The sequence below is a fragment of the Eptatretus burgeri genome, chromosome 11 (assembly GCF_056783735.1).
Source record: "Eptatretus burgeri isolate ZD-2024b chromosome 11, Ebu_testis_v1, whole genome shotgun sequence".
Taxonomy (NCBI): Eukaryota; Metazoa; Chordata; class Myxini; order Myxiniformes; family Myxinidae; genus Eptatretus; species Eptatretus burgeri.
Genome location: NC_140971.1, coordinates 73,802,726 through 73,821,959, shown reverse-complemented (window position 1 = coordinate 73,821,959; position 19,234 = coordinate 73,802,726). Strand labels below are relative to the sequence as shown.

Sequence of the window (19,234 nt, the reverse complement as noted above, 5' to 3'; positions counted from 1 at the left end):
ATTCAAACCTTGTTTGTGAGTGAAAGTAACAGGATTATTTGTGGCTAAGTAATTCTCATAATTAACGTCGGTTAGATTTCTCATTTACAAATATCGAGAAAATCCAAGAAAATAAGAAATAAATACAAATAATGAAAATAATAATAATAATAATAAAGCAAATCACAAAGTTTCACCTTTTAACCTTTTTGCCGTGTCATTCTTCAATGGCGTGCAACCCTCTGAAGACTTTGTCCGCTTGGGCTGTCGTCCTCGCTTCCCCACCATTTCTCTTATTCACTTTTCTCTATTCCTGTCCTTGTTTTTCTCTTTGCCTGTCCTGCAAAGAAAAAAAACAAAAAACAGAAGAAGCAGCTTAAGGAGCTCTGTACTCTGGACAAGGATATAGCCAAGGAGGAGGGTCACATACTCGAAGCTGGATCACACCATTTCATCACTTCATTCATCCATCCATTGGGACCATACTCCGTGCAGAGCGTTGGTGCTGCCTCAGCAGTCTCCTTGGCCATTGGACACGATCCTGGACGGGTCGCCACTCCGACACGGTATACCAGCATGCTGGCACTCATTTTGCCGACCTCGGAAGGATGACAGGCAGAGTCAACCCCACCTGGTATTAATTCAACAGCCAAGTGGGATTTGAACTCAGGATCCTTGGATCCAAAGCCCGCCACCCTAACCATTGAACCAACACCAGGCATATTCATCACTTCAACTAAACTTTATCTAAATAACTGCATGCTTAAAGAAGCATCATCATGAACATTCCCCAAAATCTAAATCAACCATTCCACAACAGTAATCAAATATAAATATCTAACACACTCGTACTCGAGTTCTTCAGACAAATAACCACAAACAAAAACTCAAAGGGCACTCGGTAGAGCGTAGACCTCCGCCCCGTAATGCCTGATCCACGAGAACATATCGGGCCCAGGACATTTTTGAGATATCGTGCCATACAGGTCTATATCATTTTTGGCCCTATTTCTCAATGGTGAAGAATCACTTTAACAATTAAATAATTCTCGTATCCAGATCCGGATTTGGATCTTCACCAAAAATGAATCAATTCGCCCTCGTCACACACCCAACCTGTCCACCAAGTTTCGTCTGAATCCATCCACAACTTTCTGAGATATCATGCTATATTGTTACAGATTTGGAAGCCTCTTGCACACAGACAGTCAGCAGTCCCAAAGTTTAGTTATTTCGTTAAGTATATGTGTACAGTTAGAATCCATCCCCTGTGTCAAACGGGAATTTCATGTGCGCTGCGAGTTATTTTGTAGTTAGTTTTTTTTAAATATTCCCCAACAACAACATCCTGCTTCGTTCCACCACCCAACCAAACCTTCGTGCACCGACTCCATTATCCACGTGTTTTTGGCTGAAGGTGTGGGCGGAGCCTCCATGGCCTCAGATCGAGGCTCCGCTCCGAAGAAGGGCAGGGAGAGTTTCCTCCAGCCAATGGACGAAGAGCTAGCAAAGCCGAGGCGCTCCAGCCAATGGGAAGCCAGAAGGCCAGAAACAACGACAGAGCCGCTTCGGGGGGGGGGGAGGGGGGGCCACCACCCGTCCAATGGGAGGCAGAGTTACCTCAGGACGGATCCCTCCCACCTCGCAGGAGGGGATGGATAATTGTCAGTGCGATCCGTTTGTCTCGTCTCGTCTGGTCTGCTGGCCATCTTCCGTCTTGGTGCTGGCTGGCGTCTGCCGCTTCGTTTTGCTTCCTTGGCGCTTAGTGCGAGGTTGTCCGTGTGGGTTCGAGTCCCACCGTGGTGGTTGGAGCATCCGATCTTCCCAAGCGCTTCCACAAGAATCCCGAGCTCCACAAGAGCAGGTCGGCAAGCCGTGCGAACGCGACCAGGTACCAGCAGAACTCTGATCTCCAGCCTGTCTATCCCCTTGGCTGCGAGGATCGAAATAAAGACAATCCGGGTCCATTTTATTTTGGTGTGTGTGTGTGTGTGTGTGTGTGTGTGTGTGTGTCTGTGATGGCGCCGTCCTATTAGTAGAAATTGTATAAGTGTTGATTGCTCATTGTACATTTCCTGCATATTCGTGATTAAGTCTGCTCTGCGTCTCCCTTCCCGATTATTGTAAATAAACCCCTGTTAAATGTACCAGCTCGTTGCTTGTCGTTTCTATCATTGACCCAGTATGGTTCGGGCTTGAGAATTAGGAAGGCCGTTTGTGCCGTAAATTGTTCATTTGGTCCGGCGCGGCTTTGGTAACTTCCGCTCGGTTACGACGGATCCGAGTCGGTAACAGCGACTCGGTTCGGACAAAGTCAGCCGAGGGTGTAGCTTCCCCGGTAGTTAGACAGCATGGGTACTTAGGTAAATTGGAATTAGACAAGTGGACCCTACCTCACGGCATCAAAATATTGGCGACCACGGTCCTTGAAGCGACCAGTCGACTCCGGGGTTATCCAGGGTGACAACCTTTCGATTCTGGGTGTTCGGTGGGAGACGGCCCGACTGCTCCGTCTAGAGGGTCATTCCTCGCCACCGACCCCCGGCCCACAACAATATATCGGTTTAGCCCTATCTCTAAATGCTGAAAAATCAGTTGAAAAATTCCAGTAATCAGATCAGGATCAGGTCAGGTATGGGAGCATGTGCCAGAACAGCGCGTCGCTGCGTCCACTTTCCGCCGGTACTCCAGGGGCCTCCGTCTGGCCATCCCCCAGGCAGATGCCAGGCCCATCCCCATCTCCTTGAGATGATGGTCAACCTGCTGCAACCATGAGGCACGTGGTCGGCCCACTGGCCTCCACCACTCATGAGACTCCCTCGCTGAGAGAATCTGGTGAGCAGGATCAGCGTCAGGAAAACGAGCCACATGTCCATACAGCCGCAACTGACGCTCACGGACTATGCAGGGAACAAATCTCATCCGAGTCTCTCTCAGCAACCACTCGTTGGACACAAAATCCGACCAACGATAGCCAAGGATTCTCCGAAGAGACCTGGTACCAAAGGTATTAAGTCTCCGTCTCAGATCCTTGGTCAGAGTCCAAGTCTCGCACCCAGAGAGCAAGACTGGAAGTACCAAGGACCTGAAGACTCGGACTTTCGTCCTCCCGCACAGGTACCGGCAGCGCCACACCCCATGATCCAGTGAATCCATGACTCCCCAGGCCCGACCCAGACGTCTATTGACCTCTGACTCGCAGCCAGCAGAGACATGAATATCACTGCCAAGGTAAGTGAATCTCTCCACGACCTCAACATCCTCACCACAAACAGACACAGACAGGACAGCAGCATCCAAGATGTCACCGAAAGCCTGGATCTTAGTTTTGACCCAAGAAACCCGTAATCCCAACGGCTCCGACTCCTCATTCAGCACCTCGAAGACCCCCAAGAGGATGTCTAAAGTCTCCGCAGAGATGACTGCATCATCTGCAAAATCAAGGTCCGAGATCTTGACATTCCCAAACGATGCACCACAACTTGATCTCTCCGACATCCTCCCGAAAATCCAGTCCATACAAGTGCTGAAAAGTGTGGGGGCCAGTACACACCCCTGACGAACTCCAGTAACAACTGGAAATAAGTCAGAGATGGTACCACCACACTTCACAGCACTCTCAGTACCAGAGTAGAGTTCAGACATCAGATCGATCAGTTTTGGTGGCACCCCACGAAGACCAAGAATCCTCCAGAGGACATCCCGATTCACTGAATCGAACGCTTTACAGAGATCAACATAGGCTGCAAGCAGCCCCTGCCGAAACTCTCGTCTGCGTTCGGTGAGGACACGAAGTGCAAGGATACGGTCAATCGTTGACCTCTTTGGTGTAAAGCCTGACTGCTCTGGACGCTGGTGCTCAAGCAGATGGTGGCGAACCCTCTCAAGAATTATCCGAGCAAAGACCTTGCCCGGCACTGAGAGCAGCGTCACCCCTCGGTAGTTGTTGCAGTCTTGGCGATCACCCTTCCCTTTCCAGAGAGGGACAACAAGGCCCCTCTTCCAGTCAGTTGGGATGATGCCTGTGTTCCAGGCAGAGCACTAAACTGCATGCAACGACACGAGTGCAGCATTTCCACCAGCCTTGAGAAGTTCGGCATGGATGCCACAGATCCCTGGAGCTTTGCCCCGTTTCAACTGGTTCACCGCAGCCCGTGTTTCCACAAGCGAAGGTGGACCACAGTTGATTCGAGGGTCAGCAACAGGGATTGTAACACCCTTGACGTCCAACTCGACAGCTGGGGGATCAGCCTGGTACAACCGCTCAAAGTAACCGGCCCAGCGGGCCTTCACTTCAGACTCCTCTGTCAAGAGCCTACCACTCTCTGCCTCGAACTGCAGTGCTCCGAGGGATGGGCTTGGATGAACGTAATGCGCGAATTCCCCTGTAAGCGGGACGAGAATCACCTGTCCACAGGTGATGCTCTACCCCTCACAGATTCCTCGCACATAGGCCTCTTTGTCCACCCTCAGTGCACGTACAGTTTTACGCCTCAGCTCCCTGAACAGCTCAGCTCTGCCATTCAGCCTGGCCCTGCGACTCTGGTCAATGGTATCCAGTGTCCCTTGAGAGACAAAATTCTTCTTTGCCCTGCGGTGAGCTCCAAGGCATCCACCAGCAACATCAAGGACGGTGGTCTTGAAGGCGCTCCACAACTCTTCAGGACCCCCCAAAGCACCCAGACCCCCCAAGTGTCCACTCAGCCTGTTCGCAAACTCCTCAGCTACTCTCTCATCCCTGAGCTTGGCAACATCCAGCCTAGGCTGGGATGGTACCATTCTCCAGGATTTAAGGTGCAGCTTTAGAGTTGCTACAACAAGCCTGTGGTCAGTATTGAGGAACTGAGCACTCCGGTAGGCCCTGCAGTTCTGGATCATCCTCCAACGACCGTCAATGAGGACATGGTCCATCTCCTTTGCCACACCGCCAGCGTTGGAATACCAAGTCCAGCGATGAGCTTGTGGGCGCTGAAACCATGAACCAGCCACCCTAAGTCCATGACTTCTTGCAAAGTCAAGGAACTTAGTGCTATTCTGGTTCAAAGTTCCTGACCCATGGGGACCAACACACACCTCATAACCATCCCTATCAGTTCCAGTCGATGCATTGAAATCCCCCAAGACTAGAAGTGTATCTCGTCTGGGGCACTGATCAACCACAGACTCGAGTGTGGCGTAGAATGTGTCCTTCACGGTGAGATCACTCGCCTCAGTCGGAGCATAAACAGAGACCAGGGAAATGACACCTAAGGAGTGGCGAATCCTTAATCTCATAATACGCTCGTTGACTGGTGTTACCTCAATTATCATTGGGGTCAGCTTATTGGACACAGCTACAGCAACTCCTTGGGTATGGTAACCATCAGAGCGACCAGACCAATAGTAGGTGTAACCACCCACCATTATCTCGCCGCAATCCGGTCTCCGAACCTCAGAGAGAGCTGCAATCCCGATGTCCAAACGCTTGAGCTCAGATGATAACAGAGACAGGTGATCATCCTCTCTTAGGGATAGGACATTCCAGGCACCCACCCGAAGGGACCGCCTCAGGTTAACCCAAGGAGACCGCCGTCTGGTGGACGACACCTCAGCACCACTCTGACACACTCTCCCGCAATCTGACCCAGGGATGTTACCCCATGGTTTCCCTCCTATCATCAAAGATTGGGGGTCCCGAAGGCTTTGCCCCAATCCTGTCATCCGGTGAGCTGCCCTGCGAAGGGAAGCTGCACAGGAGGTACTCCCACGGAGTGGGTTTTCAGATTTTTTTGCGTTTTTGCGTTTTGCGGAATGAAGGGTTTTACGGTGGCCGGAGTGCAAATCCTGCCACCACCAAAATCTTCAGGATTTTCTCAGATCAGGAAAGAAGATCAGGATCTTCACCAAAATCTAATCAGTTCATCCTTGTCACACACCGAACCTGTCTACAAAATTTCATCCGGATCTGTCCATAACTTTTTGAGATATCCTGTACACAAACAAACAAACAACAAGACAGAAAGGGGTGAAAACATAACCCCCTTCACCTTCGATGGCGGAGGTAAAAATGACTCGACATGATTCCAAGACACATCGGGTCCAGATGTTATATTTCAATTTTCTTTCATTTAGGAACAGTAAATCACCTTCAAATCAAAAGTTTCTCACGAACAAAGGTTCAATTGTCAGATAGAACCTTTTGATTCTAAGGTGACGAGTAATACCCTTTTTTACATCATCTTGCTAATACGTCGTCACATTATTAATACCACGATGAGATTTGTGGGTCGTCTCAACTCACACTCAAGTTGTTCTTAAAAGCCATACCAGTAGCTTGTATTCTCGAGCGTATTCAGAACTTACAAGACTGATAAAGACCCTAGAACGCATTGTTAAAGTACCAAAACCAGGAGATGGCAAAAATCACCAAAAGAACTACTGCACTTTACTTCACGCATAAATAAATGTACTGTAGTGTGGAGTGTAGATTGGCTAAGAGGCATTGTAAAAATGTCACTTTAGAAGTGAAATTAGATGTTATTCATTCAATGGATGCTGGTGAACGTGCGATAAAGTTTGCCTCTGACTACGTTGTGGAACGTCATCAACGAGAGGGCTGAAATCTAGAGATCGCTGATGGTTCCTGGTGTAGTCAACTCATCATATTCACCAACTGGTAGCACTTCGAAATTCTGCTTTAAAATGAAAACAAACATATTTTTGTTATATTTTTTCCAAAAAGCAAGACACCATAGACACCAAGATTTAACCCTTAATACCTCCCTCCGGGAACCTTAACAATGCCATCCTTCATTGAAGGAGGAAGAAGGGGAGGTACCATCAACTTTAACTGCTTCCGCAAGAGGTATGTTTTTATTTAAATATGTCCGGTAATTGGTTTTTTTTATTGATACGTATTTGTACTTGAATAAAACTGTGATTAATCAAAAAAAAAAAAAAACGGTAATATCACAAGTAAAAAGCGAAATATAATACCTGAAGCGGCGACGAGCGATTATTCCATTAATTCTTCTGAGAAAAACTGCTTTGATTTTCATCGTTTCGATATTCGTCGCACTTTTCAGAAATCCATCCCTGACATAAACCGGGGTCTACCAGTATCAGGGTTAATGGAAGAATATAAATTTTTAATTAAAAAACAAGACGTTTGAAAGTCACACCTCTAGGTTTATCCTTACTATAATAATTCATGGACCAGTAGTTGTTTGTTTGCTGCGCGACTCCTCCTACAGGTCGAAGCAATTACATCCAGACTTGCTACACAGGATTAGCATGACCCCAATTAATGTTTCGGAATGTTTACATCTTTGCCAGTGGTCTTGGGGCAGTGGGGAGTGGGAGGGGAGGGGGCGCAAGCTCTCCATGTAAATGTGTATCGTGTAGCGCCGCCTCCAGGTGTGGGAAGGTGTTATATTTTCGGGAGTGATTGAGGCAGCTATCAGATGCCTATACACCCCCAAAATAAAGGTACGTGTCAGAAGAACGTGTTGCATGCTTGGAACAAGATTGCTCGTCAGGCGGGTACTCTGTTAGTATACCATAATTGTGAAGGCCTGTGTGGATCTGCATCTGCAGACAGGTAGAACAATGGATGAAATCAACAGGACGTCAGTTGAGGTATGATAACCTCCGTTCATCGAGGTACGATGACCGCCTCTTGTTTTCCATGGCGGATAGCATACCTTAATCAATGTCCTGTCGAGTTCATCCATTGCATGTACTACAATCTATGTGCATTTTAATGCATATGCACTTGTTATATGAAAGGGTTGTCTTCATTTATGACCGACTGAAAATCTCCAAATGTTGTGCGTTTAACCCTCGGCCACGCCCTACGATTGACCTGGCAGAGTTTTGTTTCTTGCAACTTTTTTAATTTTTTTTTTGTATGATCTTTCACATATGCGCCAAATAAAGGGTTTTACACATTCCCGTGTGTTTGTTTAATTGTTAATTTTTTTTCGGGATTGTTCAAAAAATGTCAATAAAAAAAAATTCACGTTAATGCATTTGTGGGTCAGATAAACACGAGTATTCATTAACCTATATTTCGCTCTAACAAAACATTTTTACACATGACCTTTCATATATGTTTAGAACAAAGTGTAATGCATATTCCTATGTGTGTTTTGTTTTTGGTTTGTCTTTCAGGATCACGAGAAAATTTATGTTAAAAACGTAATACCCCCGCGAATGCATTCACGGGTCAGATTGACCTGGCAGGGTTTAAGTTTCCCTCTAATTTTGTTATCAAAACGTTTTTATCTATGATCTTTCATACATGCTTCGAATAAAAGGTAATTCATAATCTTGTATGAGTGTTTTGGTTTTTTTCCAATCAGGATCATGGGAAATTCCACTCCAACAATTCAGTGGTGACTAATTTAGCCCCAGGCTATGCAAAAAAAAATTTGTTTCGCTATCATTTTATTTTGAAGGTAGAACAATGCATGAAGGTAGAACAATTTCTTTATGCATGATCTTTCATATCTGCTTCGAATAAACAGTAATACATATAACTGTGGTTTTTTTTGTTTGTTTTTGTCTTTCAGGGTTGTGGGGAAATTTTTTTTTTTTAAACACAATACCCCCTTGAATGCATTTGTGGGCCAGATTGACCCAGAAAGATTGTTTGTTTCACAATAACTGTTAAAAAACATTTTATGCATGATCTTTCATATACGATTCGAATGAAGGGTAATGCATAGAGCTGTGTGTGTGTTTAATTTTATTTTTGTCTTTGGCGATTGAAGGGAAATAGCACTGACTGTGCACCTTTGCATGCTATCTTGGGTTATTTCACAGGACAATTACCACCAACTCGTGCTATCAATTCCCTTCAATCCTGAAAGACAAAAAATATATATAAAAAAACACAGTTATATGTATTACTGTTTATTCTAAGCAGATATGAAAGATCATGCATAAAAAACTTCAAAATAAAATTATAGCGAAACATATTTTTGCATAGCCTGAGGCTAAATTAGTCACTACTGCATTGGAGTGGAATTTCCCATGATCCTGATTGGAAAAAAAACAACAAAAAAGCACTCATACAAGATTATGAATTACCCTTTATTTGAAGCATGTATGAAAGATCATAGATAAAAACGTTTTTATAAAAAAAAATTATAGGGAAACAAAAACCCTGCCGGGTAAATCTGACCCATAAATGCATTCGCGGGGTTATCCGCTACGATGCATCTTTTAAAAACTTCGCGTTAACGCATTCGTGGGTCAGATTGACCCTGGATTTGTCAGACCGTTATTTTTGTACAAATGAAAAAACAAAATAACTATCTTTATTATTTTATGCATCGATGTGTAATCTTTTAGTATTTAATGTTTTTTGTTGTTTATTTTTCTCTCCTCCCCTCTTTGGATGCATTTTGTGTGTCGTATTATCCCGCCATGATTTTTGTTTTCTTGCAACTTTTTTCATAATTTTTTTTGTTGTATGATCTTTCACACATGCACCAAATAAAAGGTTTTTACACATTCCTGTGTGTTGGTTTAACTATTTTTTTTCGGGATTGTTCGAAAAATGTCAATAAAAATTTCATATGAAAAAAAAAAAACTTCACGTTAATGCATTCGTGGGTCAGATACACGAGTATTCATTAACCTATATTTCGCTTTAACAAAACATTTTTACACATGACCTTTCATATATGTTTAGAACAAAGTGTAGTGCATATTCCTACGTGTGTTTTGTTTTTGCTTTGTCTTTCAGGATCACGAGAAAATTTATTCTTGAAATGCAATACAGATGACCAGTTTCAACCACTGGAAAAAGTGTATTTAAAAAGAAAGTCAAGACTCTCGAGGAAGAACAACCAAAAAATAAATAACCACCTACCAATGAGCAATTACCTTTGGATTAGAACTGTAACTGCCAAGGATTTGGAACACCAGTCTCACTCTTGCCTGCAAGCACAACAAAAAGGAAGAAGGGGTGATGATCAAACTGAAACAAATGCACCACGAGAACTTGCCATTGGCACTCGATCCTTTGGACAGCACTTGCCATTGCACTGGACAAATAACATGAGTAATGCTGCACTATCTAGGCGTCTTTCTTTAACAACTCTGTCATTTCGCCACTAAAAACAGTATGAAATATATTACCCTCGCCGAAGGAGAGGGAATTGCATTTGGGTCCGTTTGTTTGTCCACACAGAACTTTAGCGTTTTTCTCCGCAAAGGCTAGTCGGATTGAGACAAAGTTTTCACCAAAGGAGCAACTACTCAAGTGGAATGTTTTAATGATAATTATGATGTCATAGGTCATGTGGTGTGGCAGCCATGTTGGAAAAATTGAAAAAAAAATTGGACCTCCATCCCTGAAACCGCACCAAGGAAAAAACTGAAACTTGGCACACGACAAGTATTCCTCATGGGGAATAAGTCTGATTTAAAAAAATGACATCATAGGTGTCTTCGTTATAACGTCATAGTTGCAAATGTAGAATGCTACATCTGATCAGTATGAACATTTTTGAGGGTCATCTAGGGATAAAATAGTCCACAGAAAAAATATATTGACAGCACCATCGGTCACATGATTCAGCAACCATATTGTATAAACAAAAAATAAAAACCTTCAAAAATCCTCTTCTCTGAAGTGGCTGAACAGATCGAGGCAAACCTTTACATGTATGACCGCCTGTCCTTGAGGAACAAAGAGGTTCACACACATGACGTCATAGGTCACATGATCTGGCAGCCATATTGGATTTACCCTAAAACCTTAAAAAACCTTTTCCAGAACGGCTGGACAGATGGAGGGGAAACTTCACACAAATGTTCCCCAAGCCTTGGGTGTACAAGTTTGTTAAGGAATAATTGAGGTCACATGGTTTGGCAGCCATATTATATTGAAGAAAATATTAAACAATGTTTTCGCTGGAACCGCTTAATCATTCGACATGAAACTTCACAATTATAATGGGATGGGGAATACATGTTTTAAATTTCCACTTGATCAGACTTATTATCGTCTGGCAGCCAGTTATTTAATTTTTGATCTGGGCTCTTTTTTATTTATTTTTATTTTTGAATTAGCCTCACTTGGCTGTGCCTGGATGGATTTGATGGTAGAGGAGTTGCATCTGAAATGTGAATCCTATCCAGGTTCCTCTTGACGACTTAATCTTTTCTTTTTGCTCGTTTGGGTTCCTTCTGATTACTCCAATACAGGACTGTACCTATTTGGTCTTCCATTTGATCTGAATTGAATTTATTTTAATCCCATTCGAAATTCAATTCAATAATAATCTAAAAAACCGTCATGCGTCAGGGTCAAGTGTCCGATCAAAGCAGGGTTGCATCAAAGCAGGACGTCTTGGTACCCGGTCATCACTGCCAGCAGTTATAAAGTGGCAGTTCCGGTTATGTCTCATATTAATTACATAACAGATCAGTAGACAACAATCGCACAAAACAAGTCCTGACGAGTGTCTGCAATCTCTGCTCTTTTCTTGTTTATATCTGTTGATGACAGGAACATATTCGGTTTAAAAAAAAACAAAACAACAAAAAACATGATTTACTCCGTATCAAGCTGTTTTCATCTGAGAACAAGATTGCACTCTCCCAGGGAATAAACAGGATCACACCATGATGGCTCCTGGGATTATAATCCAACGTGGGATGGACGATGGACAACCAACACACACACACACACACACACACACACACACACACACACACACACACACACACACACACACACACACACACACACACACACACACACACACACACACACACACACACCTCGTGATAACGTGGTCCCAGTCTCAGATAACACATGCTAAATTTCAATGCTTTTGTTTCAATGACCTTTGCCTTTACGCGCAATACTGGTAGACATCACCACGTGGCCAAGAAGTAATTTTTTGTTGTTGTATAAATGAAAATGCACTCGCCGTTATTGTAAACAAAGCACGCAATTGCAACACTAATATAACCGAGATAGACAGAGACACAGAAAAGATGACTTGCAATGATAAAAACGTGGTTTAGCAGACGTTTGTACCAGGATTCCCGCCACGACGTCTGAAGATCTTGCACGTGACCCCGGAAGTGATCCCCTCAACAACAAAAAAAAAAATGACAAGCTCACAATTAAAAAATTAAACTAATTGTCCTTTGGTTTCATCATAGCCAGGTGATATTTTTCATATAATAATACTTCATTGTTTTTTTTTTTACATAATTATCTCGCTTTCAGAGCTGCTAGGATCTATATATACCACGCACCGGAACGACTCGAGTTACCATGGTGTTTTTTAAAAAAAATTTACACGGATTTCCCGCTCTTATTTAGGAGACTTAGCACCGCTTCCGAGTCGGGGATGCTTCTGGTTTAATAGACATGGTTCCCGGCAGATCCGACACTTTAATACCCATCTCTCCAATATTCTGCATAACACGCTGTCTGGATCCTTCAGATAGACTCGAGAGGGCATTTTAAAAACAGAAGGTTCAAATATTCGGGCTTTTCATCTAATACTATCGATATTAATTTAAATGTTACTATTATTTTTTATTTTCAACTGATTTGCTTTCACTTATTTCCAGAGCAATGCGGGTACCTTAATTATCCAAGTAATTTTATTATTATTTCGTCAAAGCCACGTAGTCTGGGATTACATTGTAAGTTTTGTTTTTTTTTAAAGATAAACTGCTTTTATTCTGTCTTCTTATTGTATTGTTTTTCCTTTGGCGAAAACATATAAACACTCTTGAGTAAGGCTTGAAAAAAAAGAACCTCAGGATAATTGGACGGTGTATAAGCGAAGAATCGTTGGTCTGGATGGCGATGTTTTTACTTCTGAGCGATCGAAAATACAAATATTTGATACTACGGCCAATTTATTTCGACAAAAGTACTTACGTCAAACTTCATATTGGAAAAGGAGAGAAATAAAATGATGTGTTTCCTTGCCGCCAGTCGGTCCTCCATCTTGTATCGTCATCCGATATTGACCCGGTTCATTGCGTGTGGATTCAGTCAGACCTGTGTCGACTCGGCTTTCGATCGTCTTCACGGGCCGACGCTCCAAGCATCATGAGTGACAGGTATAACATCCACAGCCAGCTGGAACACCTGCAGTCCAAGTACATCGGGACGGGACACGCGGACACGACGCGCTTCGAGTGGTTGGTGAACCAGCACAGAGACTCGTACGCTTCGTTCATGGGTCACTTCGACTTGCTGAGCCTATTCGCCATCGCTGAAGGCGAGAGTCGCGCTCGCGTCCGCTTTAACCTCATGGAGAAAATGCTGCAACCTTGCGGACCCCCTCCGAAGAAGCTTGACGACTAAACCATGGAGGGGGAGGAGGGGGAAGGGAAGGAGGGGTGAGGATGGAATCTGGGAATTGAACACGAATGGTTTGAATGGAGTAACCTTCGATCGGAGGCTGCAATGCAAAGCCGGTTGAACAAGGCAGTATTGATGTGAAAGTCCTAGCTACTGGACGGCGGACCCCCGGCTACTGGACGGCGGACCCCCGGCTACTGGACGGCGGACCCCCGGCTACTGGACGGCGGACCCCCGGCTACTGGACGGAGGACCCCCGGCTACTGGGCGGAGGACCCCCGGCTACTGGGCGGAGGACCCCCGGCTACTGGGCGGAGGACCCCCGGCTACTGGGCGGAGGACCCCCGGCTACTGGGCGGAGGACCCCCGGCTACTGGACGGAGGACCCCCGGCTACTGGACGGAGGACCCCCGGCTACTGGACGGAGGACCCCCGGCTACTGGACGGAGGACCCCCGGCTGCTGGGCGGAGGACCCCGGCTGCTGGACGGAGGACCCCCGGCTGCTGGACGGAGGACCCCCGGCTGCTGGACGGAGGACCCCCGGCTGCTGGACGGAGGACCCCCGGCTGCTGGACGGAGGACCCCGGCTGCTGGACGGAGGACCCCGGCTGCTGGACGGAGGACCCCGGCTGCTGGACGGAGGACCCCGGCTGCTGGACGGAGGACCCCGGCTGCTGGACGGAGGACCCCGGCTGCTGGACGGAGGACCCCGGCTGCTGGATGGTGGACCCCCCCCCCCTCCTCCATCTCCCCCTCCCCCCGGCCTGGTGAACAGATCCCCCTCCCCCAGCATTGCCTCCTTGGCCTGGTGGACTGAGACCCCACCCCAGCATCGTCCATCGCCCCCTCAGCATAGTGGCCGGAGACCCCTCCCCTTCTGCCTGGTGGACAGATCCCCCTCCCCCAGCATTGCCTCCTTGGCCTGGTGGACTGAGACCCCCACCCCAGCATCGCCCATCGCCCCCTCAGCATAGTGGCTGGAGACCCCTCCCCCTTCGGCCTGGTGGACAGATATCCCCCCTCCCCCCAGCACTGCCTCAGCCTCGTGGACTGAGACCCTCAGCGACTGCCTGCTCCTTCACCTCATGGATACTTTTGTCAATACTGTTTCCAGATTTAACCCTTGAATGATAATACTGCCCAAACCTCATTTCAATCACTCTTTCCCCCCCCCCCCCAATCACTAACCCATGTTAAGGAAGCAACCTTTGCTTTGATCTCTGTAGATGATTCTCCCTAACCCTCACCTTTTTATATTAACTTGGTGGTAGTTTACTCACTGTGGAATTCCAAGCATGTTGAATGACACTTCATTTTCATATTTTAGGAAATAACGACCTGACTTGAGCTTTGTATATTTGAGTAATTTGAGGAACGACCTTTTTGTTTATGGTTTGATGTTTACATCCTCCTCCTCTAATCTTTGCTTTCTTCTCATTGCTTTTGCAGGTATAAATCTCTCCATGTGAGCCCCCGATGAAAGTTAAACTACATTTTAATGTTCATACCTGTTTATTAAAGTGTACTTTCCCCGAAATGTTTTTTTGGTAACTGGTGTTATCCACACACCGATATATCCATCCATCTTCAGAGGAAAGATATATTGTTTAAAAGTGGCGTTACGACGAAGCCACTGGACTGGCACACCTGAGGAAGGTGAATTGAGAGGTTCAATTCAATCCAAAATCTCCATCTTCGTGATTTTGATTCCTAGCTGCTGTGGCCGTCATGGAGGTATCACACTCACCTCTTGGCTGTCTCGCCTGGGTTAGAATTTGGATGGAGCGATGAACTCTCATCCTGGTACATTGCTGGTAGGGTGATCCGTCCCTCGCCTGTCCGCAGCATTAGTTGGTGGATGTTAAATATCCCACGGTGTCCTTCGAGAAGGGTAAGTGAGTTGTTGCCAGCACTATGGACCAATTCCAACAACCTTCGTTGAGTATTCTGCGTGCGAGTGGTTGAGTATCCAGGATTGTCACCCACTGCTCCACCCTGTGCTGGTTGAGTATCCAGGATTGTCACCCACTGCTCCACCCTGTGCTGGTTGAGTATCCAGGATTGTCACCCACTGCTCCACCCTGTGCTGGTTGAGTATCCAGGATTGTCACCCACTGCTCTACCTTGTGCAGGCAGCATCCCCAGTCTGTTCAATCGCATTCTTCCCTCCAGAGTTTCAAGACAGCTGTTCACCACCATCTCAGGTCATCCCCCATCCATACTCATGATCTCATACCCCAAATGACCCCATTCTGAAGCATTCCTTTTTTCCAGGTTATTGTGATCTACCCCCCCCCCCCACACCCCTTCTCTCACCTCTTTTCGTTTGTTCCTCATCTGTTTCATTCTTGCTTTACCCTTTCCTCCTGTTGCTATGTTTCATTCATCTTGTGTGTAGCTTGTTCACCCCCCATGTCCTCCTCCTTCTCCCCCTTCCCTCGATCTCACTTCACTGCTGTTGGTGTTTCCCCCTTTCCCTTCTGCTCTGTCGCTTCCATGAGCCTCGATGATGTATACGACAAAAAAAAAACGGCACATCCATTTCTCGGGAAGTACTTTTACAAACAACATGCTCAACCATGCAACACGCATCTGTTTAAAGGTCAATATGAGGAACTTGTCAAACTTTAAAAAAGAAATTGCATTCGATCTGGACAAACTAATTAATTCCTGCCATAACTCGTCGAACGTCAGGACTGGCCAACTGGTTCGTGAACGCGGGCCAGGCTTCTTCCGGCCGACTCCACAGGAGAGATTGTACAATAGTGGCCGTTCACGAGGAAGAACAATATGTTTACAAACGAATCCGATTGAGATGGGATTTTTAATGAGCTGATTCAGAGAGACTATAAACGGACAATAACTCTCACACTCTCACTCACTCTCACACTCACTCTCTCTCTCTCTCAGTCTCTCACACTCACTGAGTCTCTCACTCTCACTCACTCCCTCTCATACTCTCACTCACTCTCACTCTCTCACTCCCTCTCATGCTCTCACTCACTCTCACACTCTCACTCTCTCTCTCACTCACTCTCACACTCTCACACTCTCACACTCTCTCACTCTCATACTCTCTCACTCTCACACTCACTCACTCTCACACTCTCATACTCACTCACTCTCACTCTCTCACTCTCTCTCTCTCACACTCTCACACTCTCTCACTCTCATACTCTCTCACTCTCATACTCTCACACTCTCACTCACTCACTCTCTCACACACTCACACTCACTCTCTCTCTCTCAGTCTCTCACACTCACTCAGTCTCTCACTCTCACTCACTCCCTCTCATACTCTCACTCACTCCCTCTCATACTCTCACTCACTCTCACACTCTCACTCACTCTCACTCTCACACTCACTCTCTCTCATACTCTCACTCTCTCTCATACTCTCACTCTCTCTCATACTCTCACTCTCTCTCATACTCTCTCTCATACTCTCACTCACACTCTCACTCTCACACTCTCTCACTCTCACACTCTCACACTCTCACACTCTCACACTCTCACACTCTCACACTCTCACACTCACACTCTCTCACTCTCTCACTCTCATACTCTCACACTCTCTCACTCTCATACTCTCTCTCTCTCACACTCTCACACTCTCATAATCACTCACTCTCTCACTCTCTCACTCTCATACTCTCACTCTCACTCTCACACTCTCATACTCTCACTCTCACACTCTCTCACTCTCTCACTCTCACACTCTCTCACTCTCTCACTCTCTCACTCTCACACTCTCATACTCTCACTCTCACTCTCACACTCTCATACTCTCACTCTCACTCTCACACTCTCATACTCTCACTCTCACTCTCACACTCTCATACTCTCACTCTCACTCTCACACTCTCATACTCTCACTCTCACACTCTCATACTCTCACTCTCACACTCTCCACGTGTGATGTTATATTTGTTGTAAGTGCAATGGCAACAATAAAGCACGCACCTTTGTGCAGTGTAACCTCATTCAAGTGGGATCAACTTCAATGTTATACACACTGCGAGGCACGTGCAGGACCACGACATTAGTAAACATGATTGTACTTTAATGTGGACCACGAGGACCACGTCGGTAGGTCAATACCTGTGTACATTCAGGTGAATTACAAGGACATCAGGAAACGGACTCACAGCGAGCCGAGGAGCACGCATGGTGCACGGGAGTCATTTACCTGCAACAGGTGGAGGTTATGTTTGCACACCTGTCTCTCTGTGAGCAGGACATCTCAAAACGTTGTAGACAGATTCGGATGAAACTTGGTGGGCAGGTTGGATGTGTGACAAGGAAGGATTGATTCGGTCTTGCAGGTCCGAATCCAGATCCACCCTCGGTGGGGAACAAAACGTAAACTGTTCAGCCAGGTGGAGGTGTGCGCTCTACCGAGAGCTGTTCTAGTTCTGAACACGGAATTCACACATCATAATCCACGTGGGTTCCATTGGACACACTAACAGCCCAACCCGAATAAATCAGTTATTTTTCCATCAACGCCACTGTCAAACAATCAAGTTTGTCGTTATTTCAAACGATCGAGCCATTCTCGCGCAAACTGTGTCGTCCCCATAATGCATTACACACACACACACACACACACACACACACACACACACACACACACACACACACACACACACACACACACACACACACGCACACAAACACACGCACACACACAAACACACGCACACACAAACACACACAAACATACACGCACGCACGCGTACGCGCACACAAACATACACGCACACACACATCCGCAAACGCACACACACAAACATACACGCACACACACATACACGCACACAAACACACACACGCACACACGCAAAAACACATGCACACAAACACACGCGCACAAACATACACACACGCACACAAAAAACACACAAACACACGCACGTGCACACACACGCAAAAACACACATACATGCACAAACACACACGCACACAAAAACATACACAAACACACGCGCACAAACATACACGCACACACACACAAACATACACACACAAACATACACACACGCACACAAAAAACACACAAACACACGCACGCGCACACACACGCAAAAACACACACATACATGCACAAACACACACGCACACAAAAATACACACACATACACACGCACAAACATACACACACACACACAAACACACACACACACACGCACACAGAAAAACACACGCACACACACACACATACACACACAGACATACACACACGCACACACCCACATATACACGCACAAACACACACACACAAACACACGCACACAAAAAACACACAAACGCACACACACGCAAAAACACAAACGCACACACACACATGCACAAACACACACACACAAACACACGCGCACAAACATACACAGACGCACACAAAAAAACACACACACACGCACACACACACGCAAAAACACACACATACATGCACAAACACACACACGCGCGCACAAACATACACGCACACACGCACAAACATACACGCACACATACACACGCACAAACAAACATACACGCACACACAAACAAACATACATGCACACACAAACATACACACACACGCGCGCACAAACATACACGCACACACACGCGCACAAACATACACGCACACACACGCACACACAAACATACACACACACACGCACACACAAACATACACAAACATACACACTCAAACATACACGCACACACAATCATTCACACACAGAGTCACAAACAAACATACACACACAAACATACACGGACAATCATACACACACAAACACACAAACAAACATACACACAAACATACACGCACACACAAACATACACACACACAAACAAACATACACACAAAAAACATACACGCACACACAAACATACACACACACACACACACTCTCTCAATGATGTCCATTCAT

At 45.8% G+C, this 19,234-nt stretch overlaps 2 protein-coding genes across 7 annotated transcripts in view; one reads left to right on the top strand and one right to left on the bottom strand.

Annotated features, from left to right (window-relative positions):
• RCC1 (regulator of chromosome condensation 1) overlaps positions 1-12,899 on the bottom strand; it is a 35,279-nt gene extending 22,380 nt beyond the window's left edge. Inside the window, exons 1-4 of one of the 6 annotated variants that reach the window (XM_085847006.1) lie at positions 11,986-12,087; positions 9,853-9,906; positions 6,539-6,650; positions 177-319 (exon numbers count right to left, since the gene is read on the bottom strand). In XM_085847006.1, the coding sequence (XP_085703132.1) occupies positions 177-267 (91 nt within the window). In that variant the 5' untranslated portion in view covers positions 268-319; positions 6,539-6,650; positions 9,853-9,906; positions 11,986-12,087. Of the gene's footprint in view, positions 1-176; positions 320-6,538; positions 6,651-9,838; positions 9,907-11,985; positions 12,107-12,880 lie in introns of those variants that run through there. The other 5 variants (XM_085847002.1, XM_085847003.1, XM_085847000.1 and 2 more) reach the window with 5 other exon arrangements.
• Positions 12,900-12,920: 21 nt separating this feature from the next.
• Positions 12,921-14,847, top strand: SF3B5 (splicing factor 3b subunit 5). The gene has a single exon (XM_085847009.1). It carries the CDS (start codon positions 13,055-13,057, stop codon positions 13,310-13,312), a length of 258 nt encoding a protein of 85 aa, XP_085703135.1. The 5' UTR covers positions 12,921-13,054; the 3' UTR covers positions 13,313-14,847.
• The last annotated feature ends 4,387 nt before the right edge of the window (positions 14,848-19,234 follow it).

Bases quoted from the DNA above. Each gene is read 5' to 3' on its own strand.
- SF3B5 (XM_085847009.1), top strand. From the start codon at position 13,055: ATGAGTGACAGGTATAACATCCACAGCCAGCTGGAACACCTGCAGTCC.